This window comes from Cynoglossus semilaevis, chromosome 9 (assembly GCF_000523025.1).
Source record: "Cynoglossus semilaevis isolate Cse_v1.0 chromosome 9, Cse_v1.0, whole genome shotgun sequence".
Classification (NCBI taxonomy): Eukaryota; Metazoa; Chordata; class Actinopteri; order Pleuronectiformes; family Cynoglossidae; genus Cynoglossus; species Cynoglossus semilaevis.
In genome coordinates, this window is record NC_024315.1 from 16,687,001 (window position 1) to 16,705,545 (window position 18,545).

The window sequence follows — 18,545 nt, forward strand, 5'->3', positions numbered from 1 at the left end:
TGACTCAATGGATCCCTCCATGTTCTCCCGTCAGTACTGTAATGTTTCATCTGTATTATTTATGGGTTGTTTTATATTTGACGCTGTATGACACTTACAGAACATAAATAAGTTAATCCAGAAAAGCAACAACAACAACAACAACAATCACTTGATGTTTTTCTAAGTTCTAATAGGGAGGATGCTGTGAGCAGCTAGTCAGCAGGACGTGCATTCACCTGTCAACATACTGTATATATCAATGTAAATGGACGTGTTGGAATGGAGGGCTGATTTATTTTCCACTGTCAGTGTGAGTGTATTCACAAAGAGCTCATTGTCCTAGTACTTTCTTCCAGTCCTTCAAAAAAATTCATATGATGAAGGTTTGCCCTGCAGTGAAAAAAAGACACTGACATTATGTGGTTTTGCTGTTAGCAAGCAAGCTAAAATGCCCCTGAATGTAGTTTAGCACTAATGTTTGTCACTAGGATTTTTTGAAGCACAAAATGAAAATAACCTATTGTAATTTGACTGCTGACTATACAGATGTGCTATAGCTAACAAAATGTTAGCTCTGGTGTCTGTACCAGGACTGTTGTAGCTAACGTTAGCTCTGGTGGCTGTGCTCACAGCAACATATTTTATATAGAGATAACACTGCAGAAAAAAAACTTACATTCAACACATGCTGTTTTCACAATTACAATTTCTCGTTGCAGTATTTCCTCCTGGGTATTTATTATTTCACAGTTGATTACACAGTGGAAAAATAGAGGCGGGAACTAGGAAAAAAAAAACTAGGCCATTGACAGACATCTGGTTTTAGAGTCAGCAGAATAACACCCCTCACCATCGTTATCCCCGTCATTACATCTCCACAGATTTAAAACATTAGTGGGTAAAGTAGCCTTAACTCAAGTGAACCATGTAGGATGTGTCAGTTTGACAATGACAAAGAGGGAAATCCTCTGTCAGCTAAGTTCACAAGACACCAGCTGGCCGGCAGTGACACGTGACGCTGTGACAAAAACACACAGCGGGGGTCACTGTGGTCAAACACCTGCAAAACAACACCCTACAAACACACACACACACGAGTGCTGAGTGCATCGAGTTAGGAAATGAACTATTTTTAACCAGGGAGTTGTTGACTGTGAAATAGGTTTGGAAGCATCCCAGGTCATTTCCAGATCAACTTGGTTATTTTTTAAGCTAGCAAAGCATCGTATGGATTTCGTCAACAGAACAATAATCGCTGATAATCCTGCCGTCACTGCCGGTGTCAACAGATCAACGGACATTTTTCTGATTAGGAAATACTGACTTCTGCACGACCTTTGGTTTATGTCGACCTGAGGATTAGAAATGCTGAGTTTGGCCGTGCTGTGATAACAAGTCCAACGAAACAAAAAGAACATTCAGGAGTTTCTTCTTTTGTTTTCGGTGGTTAAGTAGCCTCATTAACTCATTAACTGAAACTTTTATATGACTAATTACTATGGCTGTTAAGTTAAGGTGTTAAAGTGTTAAATGAGAAAATCAGTTCATGAAACAAATCCCATTAAAATTCGGACACATTTAAATGAATGCGCAGAACGACACACACTGTATGATAAATCACTTAGTCGTCCAGCAACTTCCTGTTGCTCTAATGAACTGTTCGGACAAAAACAGCTTACGTTTCACCAAAGCACCTGGATCGTCAAATCTCATCATCAACTCCCAGCATGTGTTTGTGGCGGCTTCAACCTCAGGTCAGCGGCCCAGCTTGTGTCAGTCCAGCCTGACTGAGATCAGGACAGTCGGTCAGTCTACAACTGACAGTCTGACTGACAAAACAGTCACATATTTTAATATTGTTGAGAACGACTTCTTAAATCCTGCAGACACGATGAGGTGAGATCCTGTGTTACTTCAGGCTACATTACTGAGCTGGACTGCAGTTTACATTTGAATGATGAAAAAGTTAAAAAGGAGCAAACGGAGCAGCAGCATGTTGATGTTGTTCGTGTAGAGCCACTGGATCCAAGCTAACAGCAGGCATGTAGGAAAACCTGTTATAGAGCTGGAGGGCAGGCGCACTCATGCACACACACACACACACACACACTACAGCAGATGTACAAATACATACGTAAGCAGTGGCACAAACACTTTTTCAGTTTCATCAGAGGGGAAAGGAAAGTCAAATGTTGAACACAATCACACACTCTCTCTGAAGACACACTGCTGCTGTTTGTTCTGGATCAGACAACCTTTCACACACCTGATGTACAAATGCTCCACAAACAGAATTACAGTCAGACAAGCTGGACAAAAAGTAACCAAACTGTGTCCAACCATTTATCAGGAGCTGGTGTTCAAACATGGGGAGCGTCCCACTCCGTACATGAGGAGGGACGTCATGGGTGCAGTGCCATAAGTGGCCAGCAGGGTCTTGAAGACAGTAACGCTATGTTGTTTTGAAGTTTGGAAAGAGGCAAGTAAAAGAAAGAGTTTTTGAAGAAGCCATATTTCAAGATCTGCATAGCTAGCAATTCTGGCAACTGTTACATGTTTTGTAATCTCCAGCTGACAACACTCACACAGCAAATGACCTATTATTTCAGGTGGTCAAAGTTTGATCCTTTAAAGAGAGAGAGAGAGAGAGAGAGAGAGAGCGAGAGAGAGAGCTACACAAGAAAAAGGAAGGACAGATTTGAATACCAGGCTATGGAAGAGTGTGAGCGTGTGTGTGTGTGTGTGGGTGTGTGTGTAAGTGAACGTGTGCGTGTGTGCACATGCCTGTCAGAGCCGGCTGGGCCACCCCACCCTGTTTAATGTCACTCTGACGTCAAAGCCATGTGTGCAGGCTCTTAATGCAGACAGGATGGAGCAAGTATTTATTTAACTTTGGTTCTTCCCTCTGAGGGAACGAGGCCCTCCATAAACACTGACTTCAGAGCGGCTTCACTCATTCACGGCCCAGCTACAGCCTGCGCTGAGATCACCAAACAGGATCTTGGGTAACATCTATGTGCACGTGCATCAGCCAAAGGTTTGAAAAGTTCTAAGCAATTATTTAAAAAAGACAGAGGTCAGAAATGAGGGGATGTTTTTTTTTTTCTCTCCCTAAAAAGACTTTATTGTTGTCAGCAACGTCTCCAGTTTGAGTCACACTGGCAAACGTTGCCTCACATCATCCTCTCCTCCAGTTCCCTGTGTTTCCTGTCACTTGCTACTGTCAACCTCCCAACAAAAGCAAAGCGCTACAAAAGAGGGCCGTTAAAGAGGGTGCCAGACAGCTCTGGCTGCAGATGAATGGTTGTATCAGAACACTGTAGCTCTTTTTAAAGCAACTTTATGGAAACAAATTTCCCCTGTTGATGGAGGTCCAGCAATCTGTCTTCGCAAAAAAAAAGTTCCATCAAGTTCCAGAGTGGCATCAATGCAAAACTGTAACAAAGACTCTGGATGTGGGAGAACGGAACGCAGAGCGTTGTCAACGTAACTCACATTCACACTGGGAATGTCATCCCTGTCCATCCGGTTCCATTTGGGGCTCACTTAGAATCAGGATACTGAAACATTTCCAACAACGAAGCTCTCGTATATGTCAACCCATCCCTCAGTATAACATTTCTACTGATTTTTTACAGAATTCTTTCTTTGTAGAATTCTGGAGGATGACCTTTGACACCTGGTCACAACCTGCTTTTCTTTAGAACTTAACCATTACTACGATATAACTTAACACATTTGGAAGGTGTTACCTTGTCTTGGAACTGTTTGACTTAAAGACCTAAAGACTGAAGGTAACAAAAGATTAAACAAATGACATTTTTGACCAGTAGTGATTACACACACACACACACACACACTGAAACATTCAAAGAATAAAGAATATTAAAGTTCACCTTCCTGGGATCTTTTTTTACAAATACTCTCCCATATTCTGTGTACTACACTACTACACTGTGAACCTGTCATTTTAATGAGGCCGTGGCATCTGACAGATAAACATTTTTGAAAAACAACATGTCCGACTCAGGCCTGACGTTCTCCACACAGACGGCGGAGGTAACTTCGCATGACTTTTATTGTTTGTTTGGCAGGTTACTGTAACTTCAGAACCACAGGACCAGATCCAGACCCGACACTGACGTCATCGTCATTAATGTCGGTTTCTATTATCAATCAACTGCTGACGTGAGTAACAACACTTAACTCTCATGACAAATTTGCGTCTTTGCTAGGAGCGTGTACTGGCAAGAACAATATGTATTACGATACAGGAGCAACGATACCATTTATATGTGGTTTTTTTTAACAATTTAACTGCAGTAAACCTGTCATCATAGTAAACGCACAATGCTGTGCTGTTAATTGTTAATTTTAAAAAATATCGGTACAGTGCTGTAAAATATTGATACAGGATCCTGAAACAAAATATCGATACACCTAGCCCTTGCATTTGAACAGCTTGTCAACTTCAAACTTTTTCCATGGGGTCATTTTCATTTCAAACTATCCAAAAGAAGTGTTTTTGTTCAGGAGTGTTCAGAATATAAAGTTGGGCTGACTTTGACTGTAGAGAATTTCAGGGGAAGTAGGTTTTAGGTTTGAATGTGCTCTTTCCTCCAGTAGCACACTTCCCTCAGAGTTTGCAGAGACAGAACAGAGAGATTCTTTTCCCCTGGTGCAGCTTTTGTTTGTATATTTCCGTCTGTCTGCAGTGATCTACGAGTGCCTCTCTGAACCTACTGTAAACTCCTGGGTCTCTTCTGTCTCTGCTTTGTTTCCACCCTTGTGATCAGCGGCCGTTCTCACATGTTCCGTCAGTGGACTCAGGCAAACACAGCGTTTCTGCAGCCAAATTCTGCTCCTCTCCCTTTCCGCCTTGTTTCATCTCAAACGGGAGAAGGAGCCAGAATGGGGACGGATGCGTCTCGCTCTCACACACACACACCCACCCACACACACTCACACAGTGGATAGGCACAAAGGTAACCCCTCCACCCCGTAGACAACATGTAGGGCTGAACGCAACAAACTTCAGACTTCAGCCGTTTTCAAATCCCACAGAGTCAGAGTTCACGTTTCCTCTGTTCCATGAGCTAATAAGTCACAAAAACAACAACAGACGCCACGACCAACGTACGAAAGCAATGAATAACAGTTCCATTAGACAATTCCCACCAACACATCTAACCCTAACCAAATAGAACAGGATTTAATGTTGTCTTAATCAGATCATTCCTCTGGGAATGTCAAACACAGCAAAGTCCAAGCGTAACAGTACGACCTGCTGAGGTCAGAGGTCACACAGTGGTCCTGTACCTACAGTGGCATCTGTCACACGCACCAGAGATTTCCAACACTTGAGACAATGTTCTCATTGACCTTGCGTCAGCGCAATAAGAAGAGCCACGTTACGACTGATGACGAGGCAGATATAAAGCTCATCAACTTCAGACGCACCGTGCTGAACACATTTTACAGTTGTGTCAGGTGAGAATCAGCTGTGGTGATGCTGATTACTACATTTAGTTTAACTGTGAATGGACCTTCTTACTTTGAAGCTGATGGCTGCTCCTCTGTGACCTTTTCACCTTTTTACAGAAGCTCTACAAAGACTTTTCTTCTGAGGAGAACCCCACGTGTTTCCAGCTGGGTTCAGCTGTATAGGTTTTACTAATAATCAATTATATAAGATAGTTGCGTTTTACTGGCACTAATAATCAATTATATAAGATAGTTGGCCATTACAAAATGGGTTATGGCCCACTTCTGGGCCAGGGCCCAGTGGTTTGGTACCACTGATGTCAGTGTTTTACAAGCGTAGTGCAAAGAACACATGAGATGGTTTAACAATCACGACTCTGCTTCACACTTCAATCAGCAGTTACCCACTGCTGCCTATCTATTGCCCTCGCTATGTCAGAACTGGGGCAGATGCACAGAAATGGTCTTCAAATGACTGTTACTGCCACGTGGACTGTACACATCCTGAGGTGTGTCAATAGGCTGAGGTTGTGGTAGCCCAGAATTGTAATGCCTCATGGCTGAAGTCGGCTTCATTTTGGTATCACTATGAACGATGTGAGCTGAAACACTGTTGGCTCGACATTTGTTGGTAGAACTGATGACATCACATTTTATCAGAATCAGATGATACAAAAAAAGGAATTAAATAGAATTAAATAGATTAAAAAAACTAATCAGGACTTTGCCAAAATAAACAATGTTCTGACAGAGAAAATAAAAAGTTTTATAGTCATTCCTTTAAAATAAATTAAAAAAAAAAAAACGTACTTGTGTAGTGGTACTTGTTAACGTTTAAAACTTTAAGTACTGTGACAACACTGTGTACAGGAAATATTTCTGCCCAGGACAATTAAACAGTAACACAATATTTAGTACCAACCCCGTGTCTCGCCTGATTTGACCCCCTCCCTGCAGCAGCAGCAGCCAAACAGACCCAGGATCAGCAGCAAGGCATCTACAACATGACTTAAATGGTAGGAAATGTGAGAGGGTCATGCATAGTTTAGGCTTATTGTAATATGAGCATACACACACACACACACACACACACACACACAGTCACAATACAGCCCGCTCATGACAAATGAATAGGCCTGTACTTTTCCCAGTCACTCTCCAGGACGGCACGTCTGATTGGTCAGCGCTGGCTCTGATAAGGACAACATTAGCGGCAAGTATCTCTGTTGTCTATTCAAAGCAAAGGCCCAGTGTTTGCACAAGAAAATCCATCTGTAAACTCACACATCAGCTGAGGAGGAACGAGGGAGGAGTGATGTTTGACATGTGAAGGTCACCTTCCACATCACTCCCCTCGTTCTCTCTGCCTCTCCTTCTCTCTCCCATATGTTCTTGGTCATAATGGAAAATGATTGATTTTCCTTTGCTGAAATCATACTTTTATAATTTGTGCAAATGTCCATGTCACAGCTGGATGATCACTGGTTGGCTGGTCTGGTTCCCAGACTTTCTGTACGGAGTTGCATGTTATCAGTGTGTGTGGGGGGGCGGGGGGCATAAATTGTTCACATTATTAGTGTGAATGTTAGCGTTAACTGTCGTCTGTTGATGTTCACGTTGTTCTGACTTTTGCCAGGGCAACAGTTGGTATAGTTAACGCTCTGTAACACAGTTGACTTATTTTTACTTATGTCAGAACTGGTGAGTTTTGCTTCATAAAGTTGACATAAAACGAGGGTCAAATAAAGGTCATTATTTTATGAAGCAGCAGAGGTGTGACTGTATGAATTACAAACATAAATGAAAAAATCCTTTCGTTGCCTTCTGTGTTAGACCCCGGACTAAATGTTAGTTCTTTACAGCCGGAGAACGTAGTGAGACCAAACTTCAGCGCGACGTGGCCTTTAAGCATGTCAGGGCACAGACTGAAAGGTTATTCATCCATAGGTTATCTACAGCTGCCTCTCACATGAAGAGCCCTCAGGAAAATTTCACGGCCAAGTTGAGAAAAAAAGAAAACGGGAACATGAAATGAAATAAACATGGCCTCTCCTCCTGCACCGAGCCCTTGAGCGTGGAACATGTAGCACATATGACACCTTGAGAACCATCTTAAGGCAGCTCACCTCAGACATACTGGAAGGGTGTTTGAACCACAGGGCCACACTCTGGAATGTGTTTAAAACTGTTAAAAACTGGGGAACATTTGACACTTGGAGTTTCTCTGACTGATCTGCTACAAACTACAAACGCTGTATTTGACCCATGAGAACTGGTGAAGGCACTGACGACACCAGAGTCAGGCTGACAGCTGTCGTCACACGGCAGCAGCGTGGCCCAAAGGTTGGCACACGTACTAAATTTTGCACTTTGTGGTCACCTGGTTTGCCGAGAAATAGTGACAATAAACTTCTGAGTAGCCACCCAGTGGAGCGTTACCCACCCCCCCGTCACACGCAACACGCAGTCTCTCCTTCTCCACACCAGACGTTTACTGTGTCGTAACTGAGAGAAAGGTCCCACATCAAGGCACCGTCACAAAGACACAGCTTTTACGGGCCTCAGCTGGAGGAAACACCCCAGAGTGATGACAACAAGTGTTATCCTAGCTTTAGCCGCAGAACTAATAAATCTACACTGGCTAACGTCAGAAGAGGAAAAACCTCACGAGTGCTCCAGAGAGTGGCTGCCACAGTGGGGGAGGAGAAGGTGGACCACAGTGGTTAGTCACAGCAGAACCTGGCGGCTGCAGAGTTCAAACAAAAGGTGTGTGAGGTGATATGAGTTACATAAAGGAGATAAAAGTTCCCACAGCTCAGTGGAATGTAAAGTGCAGCTCTGCCCACAGTCGCAGTCACGGCAGGAAGAAACTCAGGGAAATGTGAACATCTGAAGAAGGAGGGCGGAGCAGAGAGCCAACATTCACAATGGTCTTAAAGGACAAAGTCTTCACATGATGTTGACATCTGAAACAACCAGGCCTGAGGAACTCTTCTCAGAGAAAGACCTCAAAACCTGTCTTTGAACAGCAGCCATTTTTCTGACAACTCAAGCGTGAGACTCCAGATGACATCGACCACTGTCAACGGAGATCCACCGGTCAGTGATCGGAATCAGCTGGTTCTCAGCACGACCTGCAGGTCACCGGCAGAAATCCATCCGATCTGGCCTAGTTTTTTGGTTAGCAGTTATTTTCCTCAGGCATTCCGTGTCGGAGAACAGAACAGGAAGTTTTGATTGGTCAGGAAGTTGGTGCCCAGCAACCATTTTCATTTAGTACCTCATTTCAGTGCCCAGGAGCTTTATTTTGGAATATGTTGATCCTGAGAAAAGTTTACTTTTTTAAATGCTGTCAATTGAAGGAAATCAGAATGTCAGTCATTACTAATCTGTGTCAGTACTTCTGTTGTTGTTGATACACAGCTTCTCCCCATAACTTGACTGTAACTGACTTAACACCCCACAAGCACAGCTTCCTCCTGCCGTCTGTACTTGACTGAGCACAGCCGATGTGATGGTTTTAAAATATCCTCCAGCCCGGTGACAAACAGGAAGAAACCGTCATCAGAAATAAGAGCAAAAAACACACGGTACTTTTTCCCATCAAACCTAACTTTGATGTGGTGTAACATTTCCTATTTTCTATCTGTTTGTTTTTTGGTCCAATCAGAATGATGACCTGCGACAGTCTAAATAAGTGAAGTACAGACTGCAGATATCTACAGCACTATCCTCTTTTCTAGAGGAAATTTAAAACATCAGTGGGGTTTTGATTGTTTACAGCATCAGCGGGGAGATTAGGATTAACATCTGTTGACTTTTTGAGGCCTGCATGGGGAAAGTATGTCTCCAAAGATTCTTTTTTTTTCCAGTGGCCATTCAGCAACAGCTTGTCTTCATCTGAGACACAAAAGCATTTCAAGCAGCTAAACATCATCGTAGGGAAACTTTTGAAAGACATAAAACAGAAACAGAACTGCCCTGATCAGTAAAATGGTCTCTGGTATTTTTCTTGTAGTGGAGCTGAATATTTCTCAGCTGAAGAGTAAACATTTTTCTCTGGAGAGACTTTGCAGCACCATCTGCTCCGCTGTGATTGTTTTCTACCTCAGGTGCTGTGAGGTATTGTAAACAGTAGGGTGTAAAGGGACAGACTGCTAACACAGTTTCTAATGATCCCAGGTGCTTTTAACTACACCGCGCTGCTGCAACTTTTGGTCACGTATAAACAGAAACACACAACAATCTGCTAAATACACACTTTACTGACTGAATCCTGCCCCCTAAATGGAAATGTTGGATATTTTTGACCTGGAAATAAATTTTGAGGGGTTTTTTGAGGTTCTTTCAACGTAATGTTAAAGTATTTCCTTTAAAATCTTTAACTTTAAACATATTTACGATCTCTGTCGGCGGTCACACAGCTCCGAGGAGAAGATGAAATCTATACGCTGTAAACGTTGCTTCATTGTTTCTATCACGTCTGGCGCTGCAGTCATATGTGAAGTTGAGAGTGAGGCCGGAGGAGAAAGAGCCGGAGGAACACTGTCACCTCTAACCACTTCCTTGGTGTGTCGTATCAACTGCGACAGCAGGCACACCCTGACCTAACTCCTCTCGGGGGGAGCCGCCTACTTTCACATCCACAGGTATGAAGACTCACTGCAGCTAAGGCTTTTCTCAGCGCACACACACACACACAAGTGCAGGAAGTAGTTTGGGTCAAGTGATAATTCCGCAATAAAAAAAGAGCACGTGTATTAGAACGTGTGGACTTCAGGAAGCACCGGGAAGAAAAACCAAAACAAGATTACCGTCAGATACTGGACATGACTTGACCTGTGGACAGAACAGCCAAAACTTAGACGTTTACATTTGAAAATGTCTCGCTCTGCTGCAGAGGTTTGGTGCCACATGTGTGCACTGTATAAACAAAGCCATGAAGATGTGAAGGAACAGACTACCATTATGTTTGGTAACTTCTTTACCTATAATTAAAGATTCTTTAATTGCACATAACAAGTAAGAGAACAAGTTCCTGTGCAAATTAAAATGTTCCATTTCACCTCATACAACTAATAACTAATTTTACTTCCTTATTATGTTTTTATTATTAACAGACTTTGGTTCTTGCTGTTCCTATCAGTAAAACAACAGTTCGGCTGTTTGGTAGTGGGAAAGCTAATGAGTCTGCTCACGTAGACAACTGCAACTCCAAGTATTGCAACAGTGGAATATTTCATATTTTTTAGGTTTCTACAGATTTTAAAATAAACTGACTAATAATTCCCATGTGTTTGTGCAATGCTGGGCTGTCCATACCCTTTTAGATTTTAGCAAATACAGTGGAACCTCAGTTGTCGAGCGTCTCCCATTTTTAACCAAGAATTGCCCAAGGAAGCATAAAAGAAGCTACGGTTGCCAACGGAGTGACTGTAATCACCAAGCAAAGATCTCAGACATGAGAAGAAGTAGAAAAGTTGCTACTAATTTGGATCAACAAAAAGCAGTTGGTCCAAGACAGTATTTCGGAGCGAACATTGCGCAATCACGCCTCCTCAGCACCGGTAAGGATGAATAAAATTGCCTTTCCTATTTATAGATTTATTCTTTATTCAGTTGTGTTTACATTTTTTGATGAATCTTATTATTTTTATTAGTTTAACCTATACACAAAATACTGTTTGAATAAGCAGTCATACGGAGTCCAGGAACTGATTAAACCATTTTACATTGATTCCTATGGGGAAAATTGTTTGAGTTTTTGAACTTTTCGGTTCACAAACGGTCTTCAGTAACAAATTTGATTGAAAACCGAGATCCCACTGTATATGGTTTTGCTGCTAGCAAAGAGGCTAAACAACGACTGTCTCAAGAGTTCTTAAGAGCCACAAGGCTAAGGAAGAATTCTATTTTAGCACAATCCAGACTAAAACAACTAGATGTCACTATAGTACACTTTAGTATTTCTATGCTGTTCCTTAATCACATGCACACAGCACACTGCTAACTGCAGGGGTAATGAGGCCACACACCCCCTACGTACACCCTGCATTCCTTTGTCACATGCATAGATTCGTTCCAGAAACCTGTACTACTGAAAACACAGTGAGCCACAGTGGACTATGTAAAGAGAAGTGAGTTCTGACGATATGATTTGGTTCATTTCTGGAGGGAGAGCATGACTGGACTGTTATTTTTGCTAGGATGAAGTTGAGGGATGACTGAGTAATACTTTAGTTAACATTCATGTACTAAAAGTTTTTACTGCAATTTAACTGCGTAATAAAATAATTAAAACGTGACAAAGTTGATAATGTTCTGTTTAAAAATCAGTCCAGTGCCTGCTGCAGATGGATGGACAATGAGCAGATGTATGAATTTCGGTCAAAATGAACTTCTTTCTTCTGCAGTAGAACTCACTGGCTGTTAATTCGTCTGTTCCTGCATGTGTTATCTCAGCAATGACCAAGTCAGGTTTTCAAGTTCACTCTATTCATCCTCACGATAAATAAAACACATGTATGGACTTTTTATATGGACTCAGTACTTCCTGTTTTGCTCAGTAGTCCTTCCTCTTCAACAAGTACTATTTGGATGTTGTGGTATTAAAATATTTTATTATATCCCGCTCTCACAGCTTAAGGCGCTCACGGCTATTTGAAGCATCTCTACTTCCTGGTGTAGAAACACAATGCATGCCATACATTTCATTACAACAGATTTTTAATCATAATCGTCATAGAAAAATACATTTAACACAAGTAGTTGTTCCAGAATAACTAGTATTTCACTCTCCACCCTGGGCAAGAAACGTGAGGAGACGCAACAGAGGGACAAAAAACAATATGGAGACAGCGAGAGCCTGAGGTCCAGGATAATAAGTAACACGAGACGCAGTTGTTAAGTTTTCATCCTGAACAAATCTGTGACGATCTGAGGAAAGAAATTAAATTAAAAAAAAGAAGACTCTAAAAGGAATAATTTAATATATAAAAAAAGAAAAAAGATGTGAATCAGTGCAATTACAACCAAACGTCCTCAAGGCATTTTGTGGGGTGGACAATGTAGGATTCAGTCAGTAAACACCGGTATGACATCCAGCCACAGACGAACGCTGAAGTTATGCCGAGGTCAGACGACTATAATATATTTCTTTCTCTTATGAAGTCAGATTGGGACAACAACACTTTGTCAATCTGTTAATTTGCTAACTAACAACTCCTGTCCAATCACAGCCGTCTATGCTTCCATTGTTAAACACCAATGATGTGTGAGGACACATCCAAAGCAGAAAAAAACCGTAACATCCTAGACTTCCTGTTGGGAGGTCTTGAGGCGCACCAGATGTGGCCTTGATTATTGTTCACTACGACACCCACCACATACTTTGCTCTATGGTAGTGTGTCACAGTGGTTAGAGTAGCTGCTATCATGGGCCCAGAAGAAGAATAAACGATTACGTTGCTGCAGCCTCTCAGTCCAGAAGGAGGGTAACATTCACAAGTTGGTTAGGGAAATGGATTGTTGTCAACCGGCCAGTCAACCTGCCCAAAACCAACTGCTCCAAAATCCAACCAACAGCCTTGTTATGTAAAGGTTTTTGTACAACTACTACTAAATGAGTATGATGACGATTTCAATACTACACAACACAAGATGCCAGTTTGGTATAGAGGTCCAGAAACATCGTGCTGTAACCATTGACTACAACCCCAAACCTTTCACACATTAGCAAAGGATACACTGACGTTATAAGTCTTTGTAATTACATGACTCTGGAGAAGAGCCAGTCTACATTCCACAATACCGCCATAAGTACATGAGTACATGTAATTGTGTTGTAACCTCACTGTGCAGTATCTCTTTAAATGTTGCACCATATTTAATATGAACACTGGAGTTGAAACAACTCTGTAAAACACAACAGCTTTTCCAAAATATTATGGTTAGGTTTTTGGCAACAGTTCCATCTGTGGAGAAAGCCTTAGACCAACTTTGGTTGTTAGGTACGTTGACCCTTCAAAATGTCACCAGTTCACTTTATGCTGCTTTAAGAATTTAATTTTGGTTACCCTCCTTTGTGCGTATAAACTCTGTCTAAGGAAAATAAAAAAATTCTACCAATTCCACGACTAATTCAAAAAGGTCAGGAAAAGAAAAACACAAAATCAGTTGTGTAAGTAACACCTACAGTAGACAAATCAATGTAATGGGGTCGGTAATGTTTGAGTGGATACTGAATGACTGAAACGGGAACTGAAAACTCCACGGGTGACAGCGTTGGTGAATGTCGGCTCCGTCGTGACCTGAGTGAACAGTGTCTGCGATGCGTGATTATTATCAACCAGCTTCTGTTGGATGTCTAACAAGATTATCATCTTCTTCTGTAAGAGACAACCTCAGACTGAGAGTCAAGAACAGAAGAAGAAATGATCACTCATGTGACAATAATCCTGGTTTTCCTGGTTGATATTCCAGGAGGGACAACCAGAGGCTGTTTCTTTCATTTCTTATAAACGGTCTATAGATGTTGGCTGTAGTGCTGCTGCTGCTGTTGCTGCTGGTGTTGGTGTTCAGGCAGATTGAAAAGCAGTGAAGTGTAGATCATAGAGCAGTAATAACACCTCTCCCCTCCTCTTTGCTGATGCTACAGTGCTGCACACCCACCTTGCGCCCACTCACGGGCTACCAAGTGGCTCATTTGCTGCAGGACACATAGGTAATCGACCATTTTTGTTGTTTTCTCTTTTAAACAAACCACCAGGTGAGATGCTGCATCAGCGACCCGCTGAGCAGATCACGCATCCGGCCCTGGGTTTTGGAGACTGGGCCCTGGTTTTCTACGGTCCCTCTCACTGTGAGACCTCCACAGTGACACCATCACTTCGTCGTATTTTAATAATCACAGCCTCACTGTCACGCTGAGGCTCTACATGTTCATGTAACTGCCACACAATGATGCTTTTCACACAATAAAAGCCACAATGACAGATAAGAGGGGGTTGGAAGCCACTGCGCAACAAGAATTCAGCCTGGACTGAACCACAACAACCAGTGGAACGGTTCTGCCACAGAATCCTGCGGGTGTTAAAAAAAAAAAAAAAGAAAAAAAAAAGATGCAAAATGCAGAGCTGCCATCTCAGATGCTGCTGTTGCTACTCCTGCTGCAAACACTCCCTGCGTTGTTCACCTCCAGCACCGCTGGGCCCTGCCTTCATGTTAACCTGCCCCGCTCAACATGCGAGCTTTCGGGGGCAACAACAGCTGCTTCTACCGGGAACACGCTCGGTTCGTTCTGCCCAGAGACAGTGAAGGGCTGCAGCAGGGATGAGAGATGGGAGACAGAAATCCCAGAATTTCCGGCACTGTCGACAGGACAGGCTCGTCCACGGAGCAAGTGGTTTAAATAAAGGTGGTTATGGGAGAAGGAGGTGAAAAAACAATACCAACAAGAGGAGCGGAGGAGACGAGCAGGAAAATTCACTCACCTTCCCTCGCCTTCAGGAGAACCGTGTTGGCCACGATATTTTCAATCTCCATTGTCACGATGTGAATCCCGAATAGTCTCGATACATTTCACTCAGAGGAAAAAAACGACGTCTTTTTTTTTTAAATTAGATCAAACGTGCCGACGGGCGCGAGCCTGCTGCTGCACGCGCACAGGACGCGGCTCATAGTCGTTGGTTTTGTTTTAATTGTCAAAAATTCAGAGATGGAAGTCGAGGTTTCTCTCCATGGTAAAGAGGTTTGATCAACGACAACCCACGGAGCTGTGTGTGATTACAGCGGAGCTCGTTAGCATTCACAGCCTGCCTCCCTTCTCCCCCTCTCCTCTCTCTCCTGCTTGCCTTCCTTCCTGCTTCAGCTCCCACCTCCTCCTCTTGCTGCTCTTCCTCCTCCCCCTCCCCGCCCCTCCTCTGCACAACGAGCCAGCGAGAGTAGGAGGGATTACTTTACAACCACTGTATTAGCACACGCACACACATATATACACACCCACGCAGGTTTGCAAAGCAATTCCTCTTAGGACTCTGCGTTGACTTCCATTCATTTGTCAGGCTAACACAGAAGTCTTCAAACGGGGGTCCGTGACCCCTCTGGAAAGCATTGTAAGGTTTCTCAGTTTGAAATGATTTCACCCAAATATCTTTCCTCAAATGTAAATGTCTTCCTCCTGGTACTCTTAGATATAGTGGGACAAAGAACAACTACTTTACAACCAGTGTATCAGGACTTTGCCTTGACTTCCATCCATTTGTGCACACTAGTCCTGTGGGGTCTACGACCACTACAGGTCCATGGAAGTACTGCATATATTGTCTATAGATGACAATGTCTTTTATGACATGTTAATATAAAGCCAACATTGATTCTTCTTCTCAGACCTTAGCCCAGCAGTCAGTGGGTCAGGGTGGGGTTTTGCCCCGGACAGTTCTCTAGTCCATCACTATGAGGGGTGATACACAGATAAACCCATCAGTTACCAGCTGGGATTGAACAAGTGATCCTCTCGCAGTAAGGCAGGAGCACTAACCATATGTTTATATATGCCACTAGCCTCAGTTTAAAACAAAACACAACTGTATTCACTACTGATCGCAGGTCCTTCGACTGAGGCCCTCACTGACCCCTGGACTTTTACCTTCACCGTACCTCTATCCCCAACCTCACCCATGGCCTGGTGATGCCTAACCATACCATAATATAGAGCGCTTCACAACTTCAACCTGGTGTTTCAGAAAAAGTAGGCAATAATTCATTGTTATCATTTAGAACACAAACCTGCACTCTGACCCTGCAGGTGTTAACGGTGCAGGTTTAACGCCCTGTTCCATGATCTTTGTCTTTATGGTTAAAGTTGTTCATATTAACAGCAATACTGAAGTTAATCAGAGCCTTCAGCTGCTCACAATGAACAATTCCCTTAAAATTTGAAGGAGCTTTTCACGCTGCCTTCATGTCTTCATCTCATGACTTTGGGAGTATTTTTAGTGTGGTCTACGTGAACTGGTTAAAGAACAGCAACAATGGACCATTTCTGGTGTTGGGTGATTTCAGGATCAAGTCCATAAAAGTAGCAGATTTACAGCTTCACACCAGTCTTCATGTTAAGGGGACTACTTTTCTGGGATTCTTAATGGACCTGTATTCATTAAGACCAAGTAATCAGTTAATGCACAACCTTACCCTCGGCTTAATCACAGTAAATATTTTACTCGGAACCCTAAGTGGGGCCTCTGAAATCAGGTTTTGCCTCATTAGGATCAGGGTTTGGCGGTCATCAGGACCCCTGGACCTGACCTGGTGAGTGCTGACCAGAAGAAAGATTTACTCTTGAATAGTTGATCTTTGAGAAGCAGGAAGCAGGAGAAAAAAAAGCTTTGGAACATCACTACAGACGCCAACAGTTGTAAATGTCACAACAACATCAGCAGCAAGTAACAGCATGTTCAGATTAGCAGTAACTGATGTAACTCATATCCGAGTTCTTTTCTGCTGATGTGACTCAGAAGGGTTTTTTTTTTTACAGAGGTGTGTGAACAGAAAAAAAAAACCTAGAATGTCACAATATTCCAGACCATATCCAGCTTTGGTCCTGGATTGGGTTTCTAATTCACGACCAAAGGTTTTGTTTCCCTTTTGCATATTTTCCAAACGTTACTGTGATAAAACGAGAAAACGATTCTTGTGGCATGTAGTAGACAAAAGTATTTGTCTATTTCATACCACACAAATACAATTGTTGTACAATATTAGATTAATGTGCATTAAGCATGAGGTAGCCATTAAAAAAAGAATTGTTATTAGCATTATTGCTAAAGTGTTAGCCTTAAATCTGGATTTTGATATAAAAAAAGCTCAAATTGAGCTAAGAAATATAATACAGTTTAACAAAGCTATCCGAAGACTGTGATTCAATTAGCCATAAGATAAAGAAGTTAGCCATTTTTTGACAAATGTTCATGAAATATTCGCACAGTCGGCAAAGTGTTGATAAATATATATTCAAATTTACATTTGATGAGACAGAACTGTAAATGTGCTACATCATGTTTCTTGGGGGTGAAAAAGGCCTCTGTTCCAAACTGACAACGTTCATATGGAAGTCAGATGTCACACTACTAAGTCTAGTTAGTCAGGTGAAAGGTCTCATTTAGCTTGGACTCAGTGAAACAGCAGCTAGTCTCCTGAAAGTCCCTAAAAGTGTCAGACTCTCCCTTATTAAACCTTACTTTAAAAGGTTTTTTTTCTAATTCTATGAAAGAACACACTTATAAGAAAACAATTCCTATCTGTTTCTTTGTAGCCACGTTGCTGCTGCTGCTGTATTTTCAGAGAGCAAAAATACAACTGGCCTCAGAGGTCTGACACAGGCCTGTTATTGTGTGTACCATGGGATTGAGGGTGGATTCAGTTGTTTCATTATGCCAAGCTGTACAGCCTGAAGAAAAGAGATAACATACTCACTTTTGTCCTTATGGCCACATGATGACACAGCACTGCCTCAGGCTTCCTGCCCTCACTATGTGATCTACAGTACACAGTCAATACGGTTGGGCAAGGGTTATGAATAGAATTATGTTGGAGAAGAAGTGTTAGGGTTAGCTTTATGCATGAAGATATATTCTAGCTTGTAAAACAAATATTTAATTTATAATAACAACTTGAATCTGTAATAACTATGTAGGTATAGTGACCAAGTCTCTGTGCATCCCTTGCAAAAGGATGCTGTTTCCTACTAGGATGAACTTGCATTAACTAGAAGGATGTAATCCTGTAATCTCAAACTTCATTATTCATACTCCTCCCTTCATGACCATCCCTATATCCTTTTCTCGTCATAGGTGGGACTGGAGTCCAGCTTGGGGCTTAGTTACACTCTGAACGCTTCTCCAGTCTCCATTACACTTACATCCACTCCTACTGTCAGTTTAGAGTGATAAATTTACTTTACTTACTTAATGTACTATTTCCTCTGCATGAATGCTCCTCCTTTTTGGACTGTAGAAGGAATATGGTGTACCTGGAGAAAAAACACAGACAAGGAGAACTGTGACTGAGTACAAGTTTCATGG

The 18,545-nt window shown here is 42.3% G+C and overlaps 1 protein-coding gene across 6 annotated transcripts in view; it reads right to left on the bottom strand.

Annotated features, from left to right (window-relative positions):
• Positions 1-18,545, bottom strand: part of grk4 (G protein-coupled receptor kinase 4) — a 52,861-nt gene that overhangs the window by 31,349 nt on the left and 2,967 nt on the right. For 2 of the 6 annotated variants that reach the window (XM_017035062.2, XM_017035063.2), the window contains exons 2-3: positions 18,429-18,493; positions 17,938-18,001 (exon numbers count right to left, since the gene is read on the bottom strand). Coding sequence is in view for 2 of the 6 variants with exons in the window: in XM_008317627.3 (XP_008315849.1) it covers positions 14,958-15,009 (52 nt within the window). In the remaining 4 variants the exon portion in view is untranslated. Of the gene's footprint in view, positions 1-14,957; positions 15,355-17,937; positions 18,002-18,428; positions 18,494-18,545 lie in introns of those variants that run through there. The other 4 variants (XM_008317628.3, XM_025058608.1, XM_008317627.3 and 1 more) reach the window with 3 other exon arrangements.